Raw genomic sequence first — 20,736 nt, forward strand, 5'->3', positions numbered from 1 at the left:
GCGGGCGGGGCGGCGTCCACAGACCTTGTCCGGAGCATATCTTCTACATGCATGAAGGGATTTTGATGAAACTTGGCACAGTTGTTCACCATCATGAGACGGAGTGTCATGCGCAAGAACCAGGTCCCTAGGTCTAAGGTCAAGGTCACACTTAGAGGTCAAAGGTCAAATTCAAGAATGACTTTGTCCGGAGCATATCTTCTTCATGCATAGAGGGATTTTGATGAAAGTTGGCACAATTGTTCATCATCATGAGAAGGAGTGTCATGCGCAAGAACCAGGTCCCTAGGTCTAAGGTCAAGGTCACACTTAGAGGTCAAAGGATACAAGAATGAAAACTTTGTCCGGAGCATTTCTTCTTCATGCATAGAGGGATTTTGATATAACTTGGCACAAATGTTCACCACCATGAGGCGGAGTGTCATGCGCAAGAACCAGCTCTCTAGGTCTAAGGTCAAGGTCACACTTAGAGGTCAAAGGATATAAGAATGAAAACCTTGTCCGGAGCATGTCTTCTTCATGCATAGAGGGATTTTGATATAACTTGGCACAAATGTTCACCACCACGAGACGTAGTGTCATGCGCAAGAACCAGGTCCCTAGGGCTAAGGTCAAGGTCACACTTAGAGGCCAAAGGTCAGATACAAGAATGACTTTGTCCGAAGCATTTCTTCTTCATGCATGGAGGGATTTTGATGTAACTTGACACAATTATACACCATCATGAGACGAAGTGTCATGCGCAGTTCCCTTCTTTCGAATTACTTCCCTTTGTTGTTACTATAAATAGCTTATATTGTAACTTTTTCATTACTAGTCAAAGGGAAAAATCGAGACCACTTTTCTGTAGTACAATATGCATGCTACATCCAATTTTGAGGTGTATTTTGACCAGTCTCTACCTGGAAAAGATTTTTGTGAGGACTTACAATTTTTTTTTTAATTTTTTTTTTTTTTTTTTTTTTTTTTTTTTTTAAAGATTAACTTCCCTTAGTTGTTACTATAAATAACTTATATTGTAACTTTTTTATAATTGACCGTAGGGAAAAACCAAGACCACTTTTCTATGGTACAACATAGATGTTACTTTCCAATTTTAGGTGTATTTTAAGGTATCTCTACCTGGTAAGGAGTTTTTTTGTGGACTTAGAAAAACAAAACATTTAGTTATTACTAAACAACCACAAAGTTAAAATTCCATTTGCAAATACAGGTGCTAGAGTAAAGAAATTTGCTGTGACGGGCGTATATTGTGACATTCTTGCACTCTTGTTTTATTGTCAAATCCCCGAATAGTGGAGCACGCTGTCTTAAGGACAGCTCTTGTTTTTTGTGCCCCCCCCCCCCCCCCCCCCCCATGAGTGGTGGGGGGCATATAGATTTGGTCTTGTCTGTCTGTGTGTGCGTTTGTCCTTCCGTCCGTCCGAAGTTCGTGACGCGCCTAGCTCAAAAAGTGTTTGATATAAATTGATGAAACCTTGCATGAGTCTTTATCATAATGTAAACTTGCGCACCTCCTATTTTTCGTCTGGCTCCGCCCCCTATTTTTAGCTCACCTGTCACAAAGTGACAAGGTGAGCTTTTGTGATCGCGCGGTGTCCGTCGTCCGTCGTCCGTCCGTGCGTCCGTGCGTCCGTGCGTCCGTGCGTCCGTAAACTTTTGCTTGTGACCACTCTAGAGGTCACATTTTTCATGGGATCTTTATGAAAGTTGGTCAGAATGTTCATCTTGATGATATCTAGGTCAAGTTCGAAACTGGGTCACGTGCCGTCAAAATCTAGGTCAGTAGGTCTAAAAATAGAAAAACCTTGTGACCTCTCTAGAGGCCATATATTTCACAAGATCTTCATGAAAATTGGTCAGAATGTTCACCTTGATGATATCTAGGTCAAGTTCGAAACTGGGTCACGTGGGGTCAAAAACTAGGTCAGTAGGTCTAAAAATAGAAAAACCTTGTGACCTCTCTAGAGGCCATATTTCTCAATGGATCTTCATGAAAATAGGTCAGAATGTTCATCTTGATGATATCTAGGTCAAGTTCGAAACTGGGTCACGTTGGGTTAAAAACTAGGTCAGTAGATCTAAAAATAGAAAAACCTTGTGACCTCTCTAGAGGCCATATTTTTCATGAGATCTTCATGAATATTGGTCAGAATGTTTACCTTGATGATAACTAGGTCAGGTTCGAAACTGGGTCACGTAGGGTCAAAAACTAGGTCATTAGGTCTAAAAATAGAAAAACCTTGTGACCTCTCTAGAGGCCATATTTCTCAATGGATCTTCATGAAAATTGGTCAGAATGTTCATCTTGATGATATCTAGGTCAAGTTCGAAACTGGGTTACGTGGGGTTAAAAACTAGGTCAGTAGGTCTAAAAATAGAAAAACCTTGTGACCTCTCTAGAGGCCATATTTTTCATGACATCTTCATGAATATTGGTCAGAATGTTCACCTTGATGATATCTAGGTCAAGTTCGAAACTGGGTCATGTGGGGTCAAAATCTAGGTCAGTAGATCTAAAAATAGAAAAACCTTGTGACCTCTCTAGAGGCCATATTTCTCAATGGATCTTCATGAAAATTGGTCAGAATGTTCACCTTGATGATATCTAGGTCAAGTTCGAAACTGGGTCACGTGCAGTCAAAAACTAGGTCAGTAGGTCTAAAAATAGGAAAACCTTGTGACCTCTCTAGAGGCGATATTTTTCAATGGATCTTCATGAAAATTGGTCAGAATGTTTACCTTGAAGATATCTAGGTCAAGTTCGAAACTGGGTCATGTGGGGTTAAAAACTAGGTCAGTAGATCTAAAAATAGAAAAACCTTGTGACCTCTCTAGAGGCCATATTTTTCATGAGATCTTCATGAATATTGGTCAGAATGTTCATCTTGATGATATCTAAGTCAAATTCGAAACTGGGTCCTGTGGGGTCAAAACTAGGTCAGTAGGTCTAAAAATAGAAAAAACCTTGTGACCTCTCTAGAGGCCATATTTCTCAATGGATCTTCATGAAAATTGGTGAGAATGTTCAGCTTGATGATATCTAGGTCAGGTTCATAACTGGGTCATGTGCGGTCAAAAACTAGGTCAGTAGGTCGAAAAATAGAAAAACCTTGTGACCTCTCTAGAGGCCATATTTTTCACGAGATCTTCATGAAAATTGGTGAGAATGTTCACCTTGATGATATCTAGGTCAAGTTTAAAAGTGGGTCACGTGCCTTCAAAAACTAGGTCATTAGGTCAAATAATAGAAAAACCTTGTGACCTCTCTAGAGGCCATATTTTTCAATGGATCTTCATGAAAATTGGTCAGAATTTTTTATCTTGATGATATCTAGGTCACATGTGCTCAAAAACTAGGTCACTGTGTCAAATAATAGAAATAACGACGTCATACTCAGTTGCACACTGGGTCATGTGGGGATAGGTGAGCGATTCAGGACCATCATGGTCCTCTTGTTAGAATTATGGCCCCTGAAATAGTCAAAAATGCATATTTTCACCTTGTGACACGCCTAGCTTAAAAAGTATTTGATATAGATTCATGAAACCTTGCATGGGTCTTAATCATGATATGAACTTGCACACCTCCTATTTTTTATCCCCCCGCCAAAGGCGAAGGGGATATTAGAAATGCTCTCCGTTCGTGCGTGCGTCCGTCCGTCCGTCCGCAACGATCTTTGTCTGGAGCATAACTCCAAAAGTACTGGAGGGATTTTCTTCAAACTTCATACACTGATAGAACACATTGGGAGGAAGTGCAGTGTGCAAAAACAATAACTTTACCTTGCCTATTTTTTGAGTTATTCCCCTTTATCTTATTTTCTTTAAAAAATTTGTCCGGAGCATAAATCCGAAAGTACTGGAGGGATTTTCTTCAAACTTTATACACTGATAGAACACATTGGGAGGAAGTGCAGTGTGCAAGAACAATAACTACCTTGCCTATTTTTTGAGTTATTCCCCTTTATCTTATTTTCTTAAAACATTTTGTCCGGAGCATAACTCCAAAAGTACTGGAGGGATTTTCTTCAAACTTCAAACACTGATAGAACACATTGGGAGGAAGTGCATTGTGCAAGAACAATAACTCTACCTTGCCTATTTTTAGAGTTATTCCCCTTTATCATATTTTATTAAAAAAGTTTGTCCGGAGCATATCTTTTTCATGCATGGAGGAATTTTGATATATGTTGGCATAAATGTTCACCACCACGAGGCGGAGTGTCATGCGCAAGAACCAGGTCCCTAGGTCTAAGGTCAAGGTCACACTTAGAGGTCAAAGGATACAAGAATGAAAACCTTGTCTGGAGCATTTCTTCTTCATGCATAGAGGGATTTTGATATAACTTGGCACAAATGTTCACCACCACGAGACAGTGTCATGCGCAAGATCCAGGTCCCTAGGTCTAAGTTCAAGGTCACACTTAGAGACCAAAGGTCAGATACAAAAATGACTTTGTCCGAAGCATTTTTTCTTCATGCTTGGAGGGATTTTGATGTAACTTGGCACAATTATACACCATCATGAGACGAAGTGTCATGCGCAGTTCCCTTCTTTAGAATTACCTCCCTTTGTTGTTACTTTAAATAGCTTTTATTGTAACTTTTTCGTTACTAGTCGTAGGGAAAAATCGAGACCACTTTTCTGTAGTACAACATGCATGCTACATCCAATTTTGAGGTGTATTTTGACCAATCTCTACCTGGTAAAGATTTTTGTGTGGACTTACAATTTTTTTTTTTTTTTTTTTTTTTTTTTTTTTTTTTTTTTTTTTTCCAAGATTAACATTAACATCCCTTAGTTGTTACTATAAATAACTTATATTGTAACATTTTTATAATTGACCATAGGCAAAAAACAAGACCACTTTTCTGTGGTACAACATGGATGTTACTTTCCAATTTTAGGTGTATTTTAAGATATCTCTACCTGGTAAGGAGTTTTTTTGTGGACTTAGAAAAACAAAAGACTTACAATGATTACTAAACAACCACAAAATTAAAATTCAATTTGCAAATACAGCTGCTAGAGTAAACAAATTTGCTGTGACGGGCATTTATTGTGACATTCTGGCACTAGTGTTCCCTGTTAGCTTTCCATTCCTTCTTTTTACCGTAGCCATATAGAAAAACGTCATAGCTTTACTGTTCATGAAAATTAATAAAATTTAGCAGTAAACCACCTCACCACTGACTTATTCTTTCTTCCACATCTTTAAAACCCCTGATGCGGACCACAACTAAATGGTTCTTCAAAGCTTTCCCCAAAATTAATACTTCCAGACACTAACTTGCCAGGAACTTAAGCCTTCAATTATAATATGCCCGGCGGGGGGATTGGCCATGTCTAACATGGCTCTTGTTCATTTTGGTCTGCCCCCTATTTTTAGAGTTATGGCCCCTGAAATAGGCAAAAATGCCCATTTTCACCTTGTGACACACCTAGCTCAAGAAGTATTTTATATAAATTGATTAAACCTTGTATGAGTCTTTATCATAATATGAACTTGAGCACCTCCTATTTTTTGTCTGGCTCCCTCCCGTACTGTGAAATCATTTTTATTTGCGTAGGACGAATTTTCGCCTATTTTGCGCTAGGACTGTTGAGCGAATTTAAGACCGCGCTATTATTATTTTTTTATTTTATTTCTTCATTTCTAAAATTGAAAATACGCGAATTAAAGCCCGCGCAAAACTTTTTCACATTTGCGCAAAATTTCATGCCAGCGCATTTAAATGATTTCACAGTATTTTCAGAGTTACGGCCCTTGAAATAGTCAAAAATGCACATTTTCACCTTGTGACATGCCTGGCTCAAAAAGTATTTCATATAAATTGATTAAAACTTGTGGAGTCTTTAAAACTTGTGTGAGTCTTTGTCATGATATGAACCTGTGCACCTCCTATTTTTTGTCTGGCTCCACCCCCTATTTTCAGAGTTATGGCTCCTAAAATAGTCAAAAATGCACATTTTCACCTTTTGACGCACCTAGCTCAAAAAGTATTTAATATAAATGGTTGAAAACTTGCATAAGTCTTTATTATGATATAAACTTGCACACCTCTTATTTTTTGACCAGCTCAACCCCCTATTTTTAAAGTTATGGCCCCTGAAATAGTAAAAAAATGCATATTTTCACCTAATTATGTGCCTAGCTCAAAAAGTATTTAATGTAAATTCATGAAACCTTGCTTGAGTCTTTATCATGATGTGAACTTTTACACTTGGTATTCTTCTTGAGAATCTTTGCGCTTATTACCGAGTTATGGCCCTTGAAATAGCCAAAATAGTGGACTTTTTGTTTGTGATGCGCATAGCTCAAAAATATACGGCCTAGAATAATGAATCCTTTTCATAATCCTTTTGTTTAGGCTAAACCCCATTAACACATTTGAATTATTACCCCTTATTTGTGACAAATGTACCAATGGGGGGAGGGGGGGGGGGGGGGGAGGGGCACACCCTGTGTCCCACAGACACATTCTAGTTTAATAATAACCCTTCTGTGAATATTTATCTTTTTTTTTTTCATTTTTAATACATTATCCATCAATATTTATTATCAATATGTGAAGTATTGTACTCTCACCTGGTCACCCCCCCCCCCCCCCCCCCCAAAAAAAAAAAATCCTTTTTTTTTTCATTTTTCATTTTCCAAACCTTCCATGAATATCTATCAACATGTGAAGTTGAAAACCCCACCCCCCATCACATGTTCCAGATTTCTTACTTGATTATGCTTCCCTAAGGACTTCTATTTTTTTAAGTTCCAATGTAAGGAAATTATTTGCTTCTTAGTAACATCCTTAACATTTCTTTGCCATTCCTCCAGCAGATGATACCAATTCATCGAATTTGCTTGTTTATTTTGGCATGATTTTCTTTTATTTTCTATTTTAACAATCTTTGTGGCTTGACTGGCACGCAAGTGTCTACGTTCCTGTAAAGGGTTAGACAGTAATAGACAGAAGATAGATAGATAGAAAAACCTTGTTTATATTATTACACCTATATTTATAATTGATGCCCTTTAAACTGTCAGCACGACTGATTGGCAATTAATTCTTGAATTTTTTACAAATGAACAATTTTGACCAAGCTATATATAAAGTAATGATTTATGTTGGTTTGTGTTCTTGAACTCGGAAAAGGAAAGAAAAAGATATGATAGAGGACTGTCCTAATCTAAATAGGTTTAAGACCTGAAAATTGTCATAAGCTGTCTATATTGTTTGCAAGTAATTGTCCTGGCAATCTTAGCAAATATTTCCGGGCAATATTTGTATCCTGGAAATATCTTTATTACTGAAGTAACCAATATATGCAGTTAACCGATGACACGGTGGTGTAATGGTAAGGTGTCAGACTTCCATGCATGTTGCCACGGGTTCGAAATCACTTTATATCATTTTTTAGCTCACCTGTCACAAAGTGACAAGGTGAGCTTTTGTGATCGCGCGGTGTCCGTCGTCCGTCGTCCGTCCGTGCGTCCGTAAACTTTTGCTTGTGACCACTCTAGAGGTCACATTTTTCATGGGATCTTTATGAAAGTTGGTCAGAATGTTCATCTTGATGATATCTAGGTCAAGTTCGAAACTGGGTCACGTGCCATCAAAAACTAGGTCAGTAGGTCTAAAAATAGAAAAACCTTGTGACCTCTCTAGAGGCCATATATTTCATAAGAGCTTCATGAAAATTGGTCAGAATGTTCACCTTGATGATATCTAGGTCAAGTTCGAAACTGGGTCACGTGGGTTCAAAAACTAGGTCAGTAGGTCTAAAAATAGAAAAACCTTGTGACCTCTCTAGAGGCCATATTTTTCATGAGATCTTCATGAATATTGGTCAGAATGTTTATCTTGATGATATCTAGGTCAAGTTCGAAACTGGGTCACGTAGGGTCAAAAACTAGGTCATTAGGTCTAAAAATAGAAAAACCTTGTGACCTCTCTAGAGGCCATATTTCTCAATGGATCTTCATGAAAATTGGTCAGAATGTTCATCTTGATGATATCTAGGTCAAGTTCGAAACTGGGTCACGTGGGGTTAAAAACTAGGTCAGTAGATCTAAAAATAGAAAAACCTTATGACCTCTCTAGAGGCCATATTTTTCACAAGATCTTCATGAATATTGGTCAGAATGTTCACCTTGATGATATCTAGGTCAAGTTCGAAACTGGGTCATGTGGGGTCAAAAACTAGGTCAGTAGATCTAAAAATAGAAAAACCTTGTGACCTCTTTAGAGGCCATATTTCTCAATGGATCTTCATGAAAATTGGTCAGAATGTTCACCTTGATGATATCTAGGTCAAGTTCGAAACTGGGTCACGTGCGGTCAAAAACTAGGTCAGTAGGTCTAAAAATAGGAAAACCTTGTGACCTCTCTAGAGGCCATACTTTTCATGGGATCTGTATGAAAGTTGGTCTGAATGTTCATCTTGATGATATCTAGGTCAAGTTTGAAACTGGGTCAACTGCGGTCAAAAACTAGGTCAGTAGGTCTAAAATTATTAAAATCTTTTGACCTCTCTAGAGGCCATATTTTTCAATGGATCTTCATGAAAATTGATCTGAATGTTCACCTTGATGATATCTAGGTCAGTTTCGAAACTGGGTCACGTGCGGTCAAAACTAGGCCTGTAGGTATAAAGATAGAAAAACATTGTGACCTCTCTAGAGGCCATGTTTTTCATGAGATCTTCATGAAAATAGTGAGAATGTTTACCTTGATGATATCTAGATAAAGGTCAAAACAGGGTCACGTACCTTCGAAAACTAGGTCAATAGGTCAAATAATAGAAAAACCTTGTGACCTCTCTAGAGACCATATTTTTCAATGGATCTTCATGAAAATTGGTCAGAATTTTTATCTTGATAATATCTAGGTCAAGTTCAAAACTGGGTCACATGAGCTGAAAAACTAGGTCACTATGTCAAATAATAGAAAAAACGACGTCATACTCAAAACTTGGTCATGTGGGAAGAGGTGAGCGATTCAGGACCATCATGGTCCTCTTGTTTTAATGTATTTGTAATGTTATCGATACTGTATTTATTCTTACATTATTTTATGTATCGTATTTTATGAATTTGAATTGTTTCCCTTTTATTTATTTTTTAGAAATATTTTGTCTTCTTCTTAAACAATTTTTATTCGACCTTTTCTACTACGATTGAATCGGATATCTTTCTATAAATGAACCATAAAAATCACGATAAGTTTAACAGATATGTGGTAAGTTTGCATAATATAATTAATTTTTGGTAAAAAGAAGATATGAATGATACGTAGAACTTGAACCCACAATCCTGATATTAGCAGCTAAACGCTTTGTACGCATAGCTACTTGCACATAACCTTTTTATGCCCCCGAAGGGAGGCATATTAGTTTTCAACTGTCCATCTGTTCGTTCGTTAGTTAGTTCGTTTGTTCATCACAACGTTGACTTTTTGCATGAAGCACTTTGCTTGCCAAACTTCACATGCTGATAGTACATATTGAGTACACGACCCCTACTGATTTGGGGTCACCAGGTCAAAGGTCAAGGTCACAGGGCCAATATTAACTTTTTGCATGAAGGCACTTTACTAGCGAACCGCTGCACCCAGGACAGCTCTTGTTTTTTAGCTCGACTATTCGAAGAATAGTCTAGCTATTCTACTCACCCTGGCGTCGGCGTCGGCGTCGGCGTCGGCGTCGGCGTCACACCTTGGTTAAGTTTTTGCATGCAAGTACATACAGCCATCAATTAAAGGCATATAGCTTTGAAACTTATTATTTCTTTTTCTAGGTCAATTACCAACCTCTCTGGGTCAAGTCCCATAACTCTGACATGTATTTGAGCAAATTATGCCCCCTTTTGGACTTAGAAAATTTTGGTTAAAGTTTTACATGCAAGTTACTATCTCCAAAACTAATGCAGATATTGATTTGAAACTTTACATGTGTCTTCGGGGTTATAAAACTAGTTGATAGCAGCAAGTCCCATAACTCTGACTTTCATTTTGGCCAAATTATGCCCCCTTTTGGACTTAGAAAATTCTGGTTAAAGTTTTGCGTGCAAGTACATACAGCTATTTCTAAAAGGCATATAGATTTGAAACTTATTTTTTCTTTTTCTAGATCAATTACCAACCTCACTGGGTCAAGACCCATAACTCTGACATGTATTTTGAGCAAATTATGCCCCTTTTAGACTTAGAAAATTTTGGTTAAAGTTTTACATGCAAGTTACTATCTCCAAAACTAATGCAGATATTGATTTGAAACTTTACATGTGTCTTCGGGTTATAAATCTAGTTGATAGCAGCAAGTCCCATAACTCTGACCTTCATTTTGGCCAAATTATGCCCCTTTTGGACTTAGACAATTCTGGTTAAAGTTCTGCGTGCAAGTACATACAGCTATTTCTAAAAGGCATATAGATTTGAAACTTATTTTTTCTTTTTCTAGATCAATTACCAACCTCATTGGGTCAAGTCCCATAACTCTGACATGTTTTTTGAGCAAATTATGCCCCCTTTTAGACTTAGAAAATTTGGTTAAAGTTTTACATGCAAGTTACTATCTCCAAAACTAATGCAGATATTGATTTGAAACTTCACTTGTGTCTTCGGGTTATAAAACTAGTTGATAGCATAAAGTCCCATAACTCTGACCTTTATTTTGGCCAAATTATGCCCCCTTTTGGACTTAGCAAATTCTGGTTAAAGTTTTGCGTGCAAGTACATACAGCTATTACTAAAAGGCATATAGATTTGAAACTTATTTTTTCTTTTTCTAGATCAATTACTAACCTCACTGGATCAAGTCCCATAACTCTGGCATGTATTTTGGGCAAATTATGCCCCCTTTTAGACTTTGAAAATTCTGGTTAAAGTTTTACATGCAAGTTTCTATCTCCAAAACTAATGCAGATATTGAATTGAAACTTCACATGTGCCTTCGGGGTTATAAAACTAGTTGATAGCAGCAAGTCCCATAACTGATATGCATTTTGGTCAAATTATTCCCCCTTTTGAACTTAAAACTCTTTTGATATTTAACCTTTTTGGGTAATATTTTCCTGCTTCTGGGACAATATTTCGAATAGTCGAGCTTGGCTGTCTTACGGACAGCTCTTGTTTAGCTCACCTGAGCACGAAGTGCTCAAAGGTGAGCTTTAGTGATCACCCTGTGTCCGGCGTCCGTCGTCGTCCGTCGTCCGTCCGTCCGTCCGTCCGTCCGTCCGTCGTCAACAATTTGACTGTTAACACTCTAGAGGTCACATTTTTGACCCAATCTTAATGAAACTTGGTCAGAATGTTACCCTCAATAAAATCTTGGACGAGTTCGATATTGGGTCATCTGGGATCAAAAACTAGGTCATCAGGTCAAATCAAAGGAAAAGCTTGTTAACACTCTAGAGGTCACATTTTTGGCCCAATCTTAATGAAACTTGGTCAGAATGTTACCCTCAATAAAATCTTGGACGAGTTCGATATTGGGTCATCTGGGGTCAAAAACTAGGTCATAAGGTCAAATCAACGGAAAAGCTTGTTAACACTCTAGAGGTCACAATTTTGGCCCAATCTTAATGAAACTTGGTCAGGATGTTACCCTCAATAAAATTTTGGACGAGTTGGATATTGGGTCATCTGGGGTCAAAAACTAGGTCACCAGTCAAATCAAAGGAAAAGCTTGTTAACACTCTAGAGGTCACATTTTTGGCCCAGTCTTAATGAAACTTGGTCAGAATGTTACCCTTAATAAAATCTTGGACGAGTTCGATATTTGGTTATCTGGGTTCATAAACTAGGTCACCAGGTCAAATCAAAGGAAAAGCTTGTTAACCACTGTAGAAGCCGCATTTATGACTGTATCTTCATGAAACTTGGTCAGATTGTTAATATTGATGATCTTAAAGTCCAGTTTGAATCTGGGTCATGTAGGATAAAAAACTAGGTCACCAAGCCAAATCAAATGAAAAGCTAGTTTACACTGTAGAGGCCACATTTATGACCATATCTTAATGAAACTTGGTCAAATGTTAATCTTGATGATCTATAGCTCAATTTCAAATCTGGGTTAGGTGGGGTCAAAAACTAGGTCACTAGGTCATATCAAAGGAAAAGCTTGTTAACACTCTAGAGGCCACATTTATGACTATATCTTCATGAAACTTAGTCAGAATGTTAAACTTGATGATCTTTAGGACAAATTTGAATCTGCGTCATGTCGGGTCAAAAACTAGGTCACCAGGTCAAATCAAAGGAAAAGCTAATTAACACTGTAGAGGCCACATTTATGACCATATCTTAATGAAACTTGGTCAGAATGTTAATCTTGATGATCTTTAGGTCAAGTTTAAATCTGGGTCAGATGGAGTCAAAAACTAGGTCACTAGGTCATATCAAAGGAAAAGCTTGTTAACACTCTAGAGGCCACATTTATGACTGTATCTTCATGAAACTTAGTCAGAATGTTATACTTGATGGTCTTTAGGTCAAGTTCGAATCTGGGTCATGTCGGGTCAAAAACTAGGTCACGGGGGTCAAATAAAAGGAATAGCTAGTTAACACTTTAGAGGCCACATTTATGACCATATCTTAATGAAACTTGGTCAAATGTTATCTTGATGATCTATAGGTCAAGTTTAAATCTGGGTCAGGTGTGTTAAAAAAACTAGGTCACTAGGTCAAATCAAAGGAAAAGCTTGTTAACACTCTAGAGGCCACATTTATGACTGTATCTTCTTGAAACTTAATCAGAATGTTAATCTTGGTGATCTTTAGGTCAAGTTTAAATCTGGGTCATGTGGGGGCAAAAACTAGGTCACCTGGTCAAATCAAAGGAAAAGCTAGTTAACACTTTAGAGGCTACATTTATGACCATATCTTAATGAAACTTGGTCAGAATGTTGATCTTGATGATCTTTAGGTCAATAGGTCAGGTGAGCGATACAGGGCCTTCATGGCCCTCTTGTTTTAGCTCACCTGTCACAAAGTGACAAGGTGAGCTTTTGTGATCGCGCGGTGTCCGTCGTCCTTCGTCCGTGCGTGCGTCCGTCCGTGCGTGCGTCCGTCCGTAAACTTTTGCTTGTGACCACTCTAGAGGTCACATTTTTCATGGGATCTTTATGAAAATTGGTCAGAATGTTCATCTTGATGATATCTAGGTCAGGTTCAAAACTGGGTCACGTGCCATCAAAAACTAGGTCAGTAGGTCTAAAAATAGAAAAACCTTGTGACCTCTCTAGAGGCCATATATTTCACAAGATCTTCATGAAAATTGCTCAGAATGTTCACCTTGATGATATCTAGGTCAAGTTTGAAACTGGGTCACGTGCCGTAAAAAACTAGGTCAGTAGGTCTAAAGATAGAAAAACCTTGTGACCTCTCTAGAGGCCATATATTTCACAAGATCTTCATGAAAATTGCTCAGAATGTTCACCTTGATGATATCTAGGTCAAGTTTGAAACTGGGTCACGTGCCGTAAAAAACTAGGTCAGTAGGTCTAAAAATAGAAAAACCTTGTGACCTCTCTAGAGGCCATATTTTTCATGGGATCTTCATGAAAATTGGTCAGAACATTCACCATGATGATATCTAGATCAAGTTCGAAACTGGGTCACGTGCCGTCAAAAACTAGGTCAGTAGGTCAAATAATAGAAAAACCTTGTGACCTCTCTAAAGGCCATATTTTTCATGGGATCTGTATGAAAGTTGGTCTGAATGTTCATCTTGATGATATCTAGGTCAAGTTTGAATCTGGGTCACGTCCGGTCAAAAACTAGGTCAGTAGGTCTAAAAAAAGAAAAACTTTGTGACCCCTCTAGAGGCCATATTTTTCATGAGATCTTCATGAAAGTTGGTCTGAATGTTCTCCTTGATGATATCTAGGTCAAGTTCGAAAGTGGGTCACGTGCCTTCAAAAACTAGGTCAGTAGGTCAAATAATAGAAAAACCTTGTGACCTCTCTAGAGGCCATATTTTTCATGGGATCTGTATGAAAGTTGGTCTGAATGTTCATCTTGATGATATCTAGGTCAAATTCGAAAGTGGGTCACGTGCCATCAAAAACTAGGTCAGTAGGTCAGATAATGGAAAAACTTTTTGACCTCTCTAAAGGCCATATTTTTCATGGGATCTGTATGAAAATTGGTCTGAATGTTCATCTTGATGATATCTAGGTCAAGTTCGAAACAGGGTCATGTGCGGTCAAAAACTAGGTCAGTAGGTCTAAAAATAGAAAAACCTTGTGACCCCTCTAGAGGCCATACTTGTGAATGGATCTCCATAAAAATTGGTCAGAATTTTCACCTTGATGATATCTAGATCAAGTTTGAAACTGGGTCATGTGCCTTAAAAAACTAGGTCAGTAGGTCAAATAATAAAAAAACCTTGTGACCTCTCTAGAGGCCATACTTTTCATGGGATCTGTATGAAAGTTGGTCTGAATGTTCATCTTGATGATATCTAGGTCAAGTTTGAAACTGGGTCAACTGCGGTCAAAAACTAGGTCAGTAGGTCTAAAATTATTAAAATCTTTTGACCTCTCTAGAGGCCATATTTTTCAATGGATCTTCATGAAAATTGATCTGAATGTTCACCTTGATGATATCTAGGTCAGTTTCGAAACTGGGTCATGTGCGGTCAAAAACTAGGCCTGTAGGTATAAAAATAGAAAAACCTTGTGACCTCTCTAGAGGCCATGTTTTTCATGAGATCTTCATGAAAATAGTGAGAATGTTCACCTTGATGATATCTAGATAAAGGTCAAAACAGGGTCACGTACCTTCGAAAACTAGGTCAATAGGTCAAATAATAGAAAAACCTTGTGACCTTTCTAGAGACCATATTTTTCAATGGATCTTTATGAAAATTGGTCAGAATTTTTATCTTGATAATATCTAGGTCAAGTTCAAAACTGGGTCACATGAGCTGAAAAACTAGGTCACTATGTCAAATAATAGAAAAAACGACGTCATACTCAAAACTGGGTCATGTGGGAAGAGGTGAGCGATTCAGGACCATCATGGTCCTCTTGTTTCAGTTATTTGATCACAAAGTTAACCTTAAAATAAATTGAAATTAATTTCAACCATTGGAGAGAAAATTCTAGTCATTTAGTTGGTTATGTAATCCTCTCCAGTCACCTTTATATTTTTGACAACACCACATAGGGGCTTTGACAATTGATAAGGGGCCAGGAGGTCCCTGTTTACAAAATCCCATCAAGATTTGACCCCTGATAGACATGTTTAGGGAAGTAGAGTGACATTTATGACAACAGATCTCATGTTATCCCTTGTAATCCCCTGTCCCCTAGGGCTAATAGATTCATTATGTTTAATACTTTTAAATTTCAATTAAAGGCATGTAATGATAGGGGCTGTATGTGGTATTACTGGTAGTAAGGAGAAGAGAACATTTCTTTGGTGCAGAATAAAACTGTAAATATCAAGAAAATTATTTTCCTGAATTGATATGGAAGTGGAGCAGAGTTTGTGGTGGGTTGGGGTGAGGGGTGTGTGTGTGTGTGGTGGGGGGGGGGGGGGGGGCGGGTATTCAAGAAAAGACACTCACTGTGAAACAGAATGTATAGAAAATGGGCCATTACAGAAATTTATGTTGATATTAGGAGATAAAGATTAGATAATAAAAAAAGTTATTCTCAAGATAACAGAAGGTTTTGCTTCTGTTTAAAGGTTTTATGTTGTTGTCTGTGTTCAGACCCTGTGTTTTGTTCACCGGAGATAACATCTGAGGCTATTCAAATTTTGTATAATTGTGTCCCTGTTCTCAAAAACATAATCAAAGTCAAGAAATATAAGAGAAATGATTGAAAAAATGTAAAAGATTATCTAGTTGGTAGCCAGACTAGGTGGTTACATGTTACATACAGAGAAGTATCAGTTTGTTCAAAGATGATTTAATATAACATGAATTAGCTATAAAATGCTCTAACAGTGAAAGCTTTACTGTTCCAATGTTAAAATGTGTCAGCATTACAATTTAGTTTCTAGTCATTTGACCTACATTGATAATGGTTTAATAAAACATTAAATACCATGAAATCATAAAAATTTGTGGGGGATTTGAATTTTCTTGAATCTCATGGTTGTGCAAATCCACAAATTTAAACCCATCAAGCAAGTGTTCAAAAGTTGAAATCCACAAATTTATATCCCTAAGAAATAGCAGTTTTGACCAAAAACTGCAAAATTTGATTTGCGCAAAATTAAAGGATTTGGACCTATTTCCGTTTTAAACTTGACTCTTAGTCAGTACACAAAGTTTGAAGAAATTCTGTCCATATGAAAATTTTTGCCTATTAACATAATTATAGAAAACTGTGTGATATGTCTTTAACTGCACCATGACTGAATTGCAAACAGTGCAGATCTTTATCAGACTGCACAGATGTGCAGGCTGATCATGATCTGCACTGGGCGCAAAGGCAGAATCAATCCAGTCCAGTATGATAAAGGTTAACAATGTAGATTGATGTATGTAGAATGGTGTTTTATTATTTTGCTTAAGATTCATGTTTATCCAGGTGGTAGAGAATGAAAGGGGTCTTAGTTACACTGTCTGTTTTCATTTTGTGGTCATTTTAATAATATGTGGCCTTTTTGAATGATCTGACAGGTTTATTATTTGGAACATGGAAGAAATTGAATATTAAGTGGTTTATTTTATTACAGTTTTCGGTGACACCTTTCAGCCTGTTAAAGAAATGGACCTTACCTCTTGAATGAAAGTTTTGACCACTAAAACTTTGTTTATTGAATGATATCACTCCCCTAAAGCCACTTAATTTGGATAACAATATAATAATGGGACATTGATTATAGTCATAAAAGGTGGACAGTTGAAATATAGTCCCGCTCTTTTAGAATTTGGAGTTAAAATTGTCGAAAAATGTGGCAAAGGCAGTGCATTGTGGGAGTAAGGTCCTTAATTTTATTACATTTGAAAGTGGCCCCTTTTTTCCAGACCCTGTTGTACCGGTATTTAGAATTTTTCCACTGTCAGAAATTGTTTAAGAATTATGTATTTTATAAACATACTTCTTGCAATGACAAAAAAAAAAGTTATTTTTTAAATTGGAAAAAAATTGATCATCTTTTATTTGAAAGTTTGGATTTTTTTCCCTGCACACTTGTCAGTAACATTGCTATGTTTTATGGGGGTGGGAGGCGTTGATGTTGTTAAACTGATTTTGTAAGGCAAGGTTCATGTTAGTATTTTAAGTGCAACATTTCCTTTCTTCTGACGATTTATGCTTCTTTGTCTATAAAGACTTCAGAAAGTAAATTAACATGTTATTAGGAAAAGTTCCATTTCACATTCCAGGGCTGGTTCCATACAACAAATCCAGAGACTGGCATTTCAGACATGTTGCTGAGAATGCTCAGTATGCCAGTCTGTCTTTGTGTCAATCCAGTTACCATGGCGAAAACATGTCTGCCAGCATTTTTCATGAAAGTTTTATAATGAAAACATCATGTATAGAATGTTGCCACATTATTATGAAGGGTTTTTAGTATTTTGTTACTCTAAGAAAGTGGTAATGTGGGATAAATTATGATGATGAAAACAAAAATGCTTAAACATTAGGGTAGAGGTTATTTGAAGTCACGGTTAAGGGTTACAGTGTTAATTAGTAAAAAATGTGCTTTACAGCTGATTATTGCTTGGCAGGATGCAAACATTTTTTGTGTTTATATATAAAAATGTCAATGGCATTTTATTGTCATTTTTACTGCCAATATGGACCATATCACTTTTATTCTAAAGTTTCTGTCTGAAATTCAGTTTATGTAAATAATTGTTTTGTCAGATGAAGTTTATTTTGGACTGAAGTCTGGAAATTATTACTTTGAAATAGGCAGAATCTGCTGGAAATGGTATTGTAGAGTGGTTAAAGGAAATAATTTTGTCGATGTGATGTTAAACTCAACAAAAACAAAAAACAAAACAAAAAAACAAAAAACTACAAAAGCAAAACAAAACCAAGGTGTCAGCATGTGCCTATAATATTTAAATGTTGTAAAGGGTACCCTAGGTCTTGCCAGACAAACAAATAATAGATTCACTCAAGATATAAATAATTTGATAGGATTTATTAGGATAATCAGACAGACTTGACAATGTTTTGCAAAATCTTAGCTCAATACTGCATCTCAGCTTCATGGCTAAAGATAAAAATATACTCTTTGAGGAAGGTAGAACTACTTTACATAAAGTATATACATACCTGAAAGTAGACTGATGATAAGGAACTTGTTGCAAATTTTCCGATTTTTGTAATTTTTCTTTTATTTTATCTCGGAGAATTGATCGTTACTAACATTATTATGATATTGGACCTAGGTTATAATAAATAAGACTGGTTATGTATTCAAAACTTTAAAAATAAAAATTTAAAAAGTGATATACCATTGTCTAGGAGCTAGTCTAATCTGAACCATCAGAGCGGTGGTATCACCGTAATGAATGTGAGCTGCGTCATGTGAAAACCAACAAAGTGAGTTTGCGACCAGCATGGATCCAGACGAGCCTGCGCATTCGCACAGTCTGGTCAGGATCCATGCTGTTCGCTTTCAAAGGCTATTGGAATTAGAGAAACCATTAGCAAACAGCATGGATCCTGACCAGACTGCGCAGATGCGCAGGCTGGTCTGAATCCATGCTGGTCACAAAGCCACTATGTTGGTTTTCTCATGGTGTGGCTTGTATGATTAATGAAGGCTTTTTTATTATATTTTTCAGGTGCACAATGTAGGCTTTGCCTTTGAACTAATGCAGGATGCTGGTCTGCCTAAACCCAAGGCACGAGCTGAAGGTGAGGGTTATTTTCTGGTATATAACTTGTGTTTACCACAAACTTCATATCTCATGGCTGCCAAAATCATTACATTACATCGAGCATAATTCTTTAATTTCAGTAATACAATCTTAAATTCTACATGTGTCCTCTCAGTGCAGTGGCAATGGTAAATTTATATTTCTTTCTTAACCTGGTTCTTTGCTAGGAGCATTAGACTGGCTACCTGTCCCTGAAATTATCTGGCTACAAGTCTCTGAAACTATTTTTTTCTCATTAACTCTGACTATCTGTAAGACTTTTGTTGTCTAAGGACAATCGATTATTTCTTTGATTTGGGAGAGACAAGGGCATGTATTCTAGCATCTATTTAAGTGGAAATAAAAAAAAGAAGGGGCACAATTGGAACATGTATTTGCCACTAAAAGCTTCCCCTACTGCCCTTCCATACTGCCGAAATAAAACGTTCTCTTCCTGCATCAGATCTTGGCTTAAAAATAGTAATAAATGTTAAAACTATAAGATTCTGTAAAAGTTTTAACTTTCTTTTTCTGTTGAGGAAAAATCATTAAGCGGATAGATTTTTTGCCAGTATCATGTTTTTACAAAATGTAATTTCCTTTCAAGTTAAGTACAGTTTTGTTTTCAAAATATTCATTTAGACACAGAAAGTATCAGTAGCTGCATGGTCATTTTCCCCAAGTGCAACTGATAAGCCCTGCCAAATGAGAAAATCAAGAAAGATTTATGAAGCACAGCTGCTTGGGCTATTAGCAATGATTAACAGAATGATATGCACCCTGATTTAGATTTGCAGTAATTGTTCCTGTTGTTGTAACAACTCCTGTCTGTTTCTGCTGCTGTTGATATATCTATCTTCTGCAGGTGATGCTAGAGGTGATACCTGATTCATAAGCTTGTTTTTTGGTAGTTCAGAATTTTATCAACTTAAAAAACATTTACCAGTTTCAGTCTTTTTTCGCTTCTGTGATTCAACAAGGTATTTACAAGTCGTGCCTGGTTAGTTACCCTGGTAAATTTCTAAAACAAACTGGTCCATCATTCAGAGATTATTCAAAGGGATGTTGGTTGAAAATTTACTGCCTGAATATAGCAAACAGTGCAGACCATGATCTGCCTACACAGAAGTGCAGGCTGATCTTGGTCTGCACTGGTTGCAAAGGCAGAAACACTTGCCGCCATCAGGCTAAGTGTTAAGGTCAATTTTTCTTGAAAGCATTGTGAGTTATAGCTTTTATCACCTTGTGTTTTTGTTCATAACCATTAAATGAATAAAATAGACCAAGAACCTTAACTCTACTCTAGCATTTTGTCAGAATTATGTCCCTTTTGAACTTAGAAAATCTTATATAATGTTCATTGGGTAAACTTTTGTCTAAGTCTGGTTTTCCTTTAATACTTTAAGAGCTAAAACTTTACCTTTATCATCAGTAGATTAAGTAGATCAAAAACACTAACGCTTAACCCTTACCTTCCTAAATTTCTATAATGAACTTGTCCATCTTTCGATTTGGACAGTATCATTAACTGTCAAAAGGGGTGCTTTCCAAAAAAGATACAGACATGAATAGCGAACAGTGCAGATCATGATCAGACTGCACAGATTTGCAGGCTGATCATGATCTACACTGGTAGCAAAGACAGAATCCATTGCTTCTAGCATGATAGGGGTTAACGCAAGGCAAAGTTTTCTTATAGTCAGTACAGGTATATGGACAGCAACCGTTAGAGTATTTAAATGATTGATTAATAATTTGGAGCCCTTAAGGGGTAAGATACATGTGCCAGCAATAAACTGTTAGAAAAATTCAGTGATTGATTTTTTGCAGCCCTTAAGGGGCTCAAATACCTGAGCAGTGACAGGGTACATGGGAAATTTTAATTATTTCCTAAT

General features: G+C 37.0%; 1 protein-coding gene across 1 annotated transcript in view; it reads left to right on the forward strand.

Annotated features, from left to right (window-relative positions):
- LOC123551273 (beta-parvin-like) overlaps positions 1-20,736 on the forward strand; it is a 113,827-nt gene that overhangs the window by 83,199 nt on the left and 9,892 nt on the right. The window contains exon 12 of the mRNA XM_045340080.2: positions 18,767-18,839. Within this exon, the coding sequence (XP_045196015.1) occupies positions 18,767-18,839 (73 nt within the window). The remainder of the gene's footprint in view (positions 1-18,766; positions 18,840-20,736) is intronic.

Source organism: Mercenaria mercenaria, chromosome 4 (assembly GCF_021730395.1).
Source record: "Mercenaria mercenaria strain notata chromosome 4, MADL_Memer_1, whole genome shotgun sequence".
Lineage (NCBI taxonomy): Eukaryota > Metazoa > Mollusca > Bivalvia > Venerida > Veneridae > Mercenaria > Mercenaria mercenaria.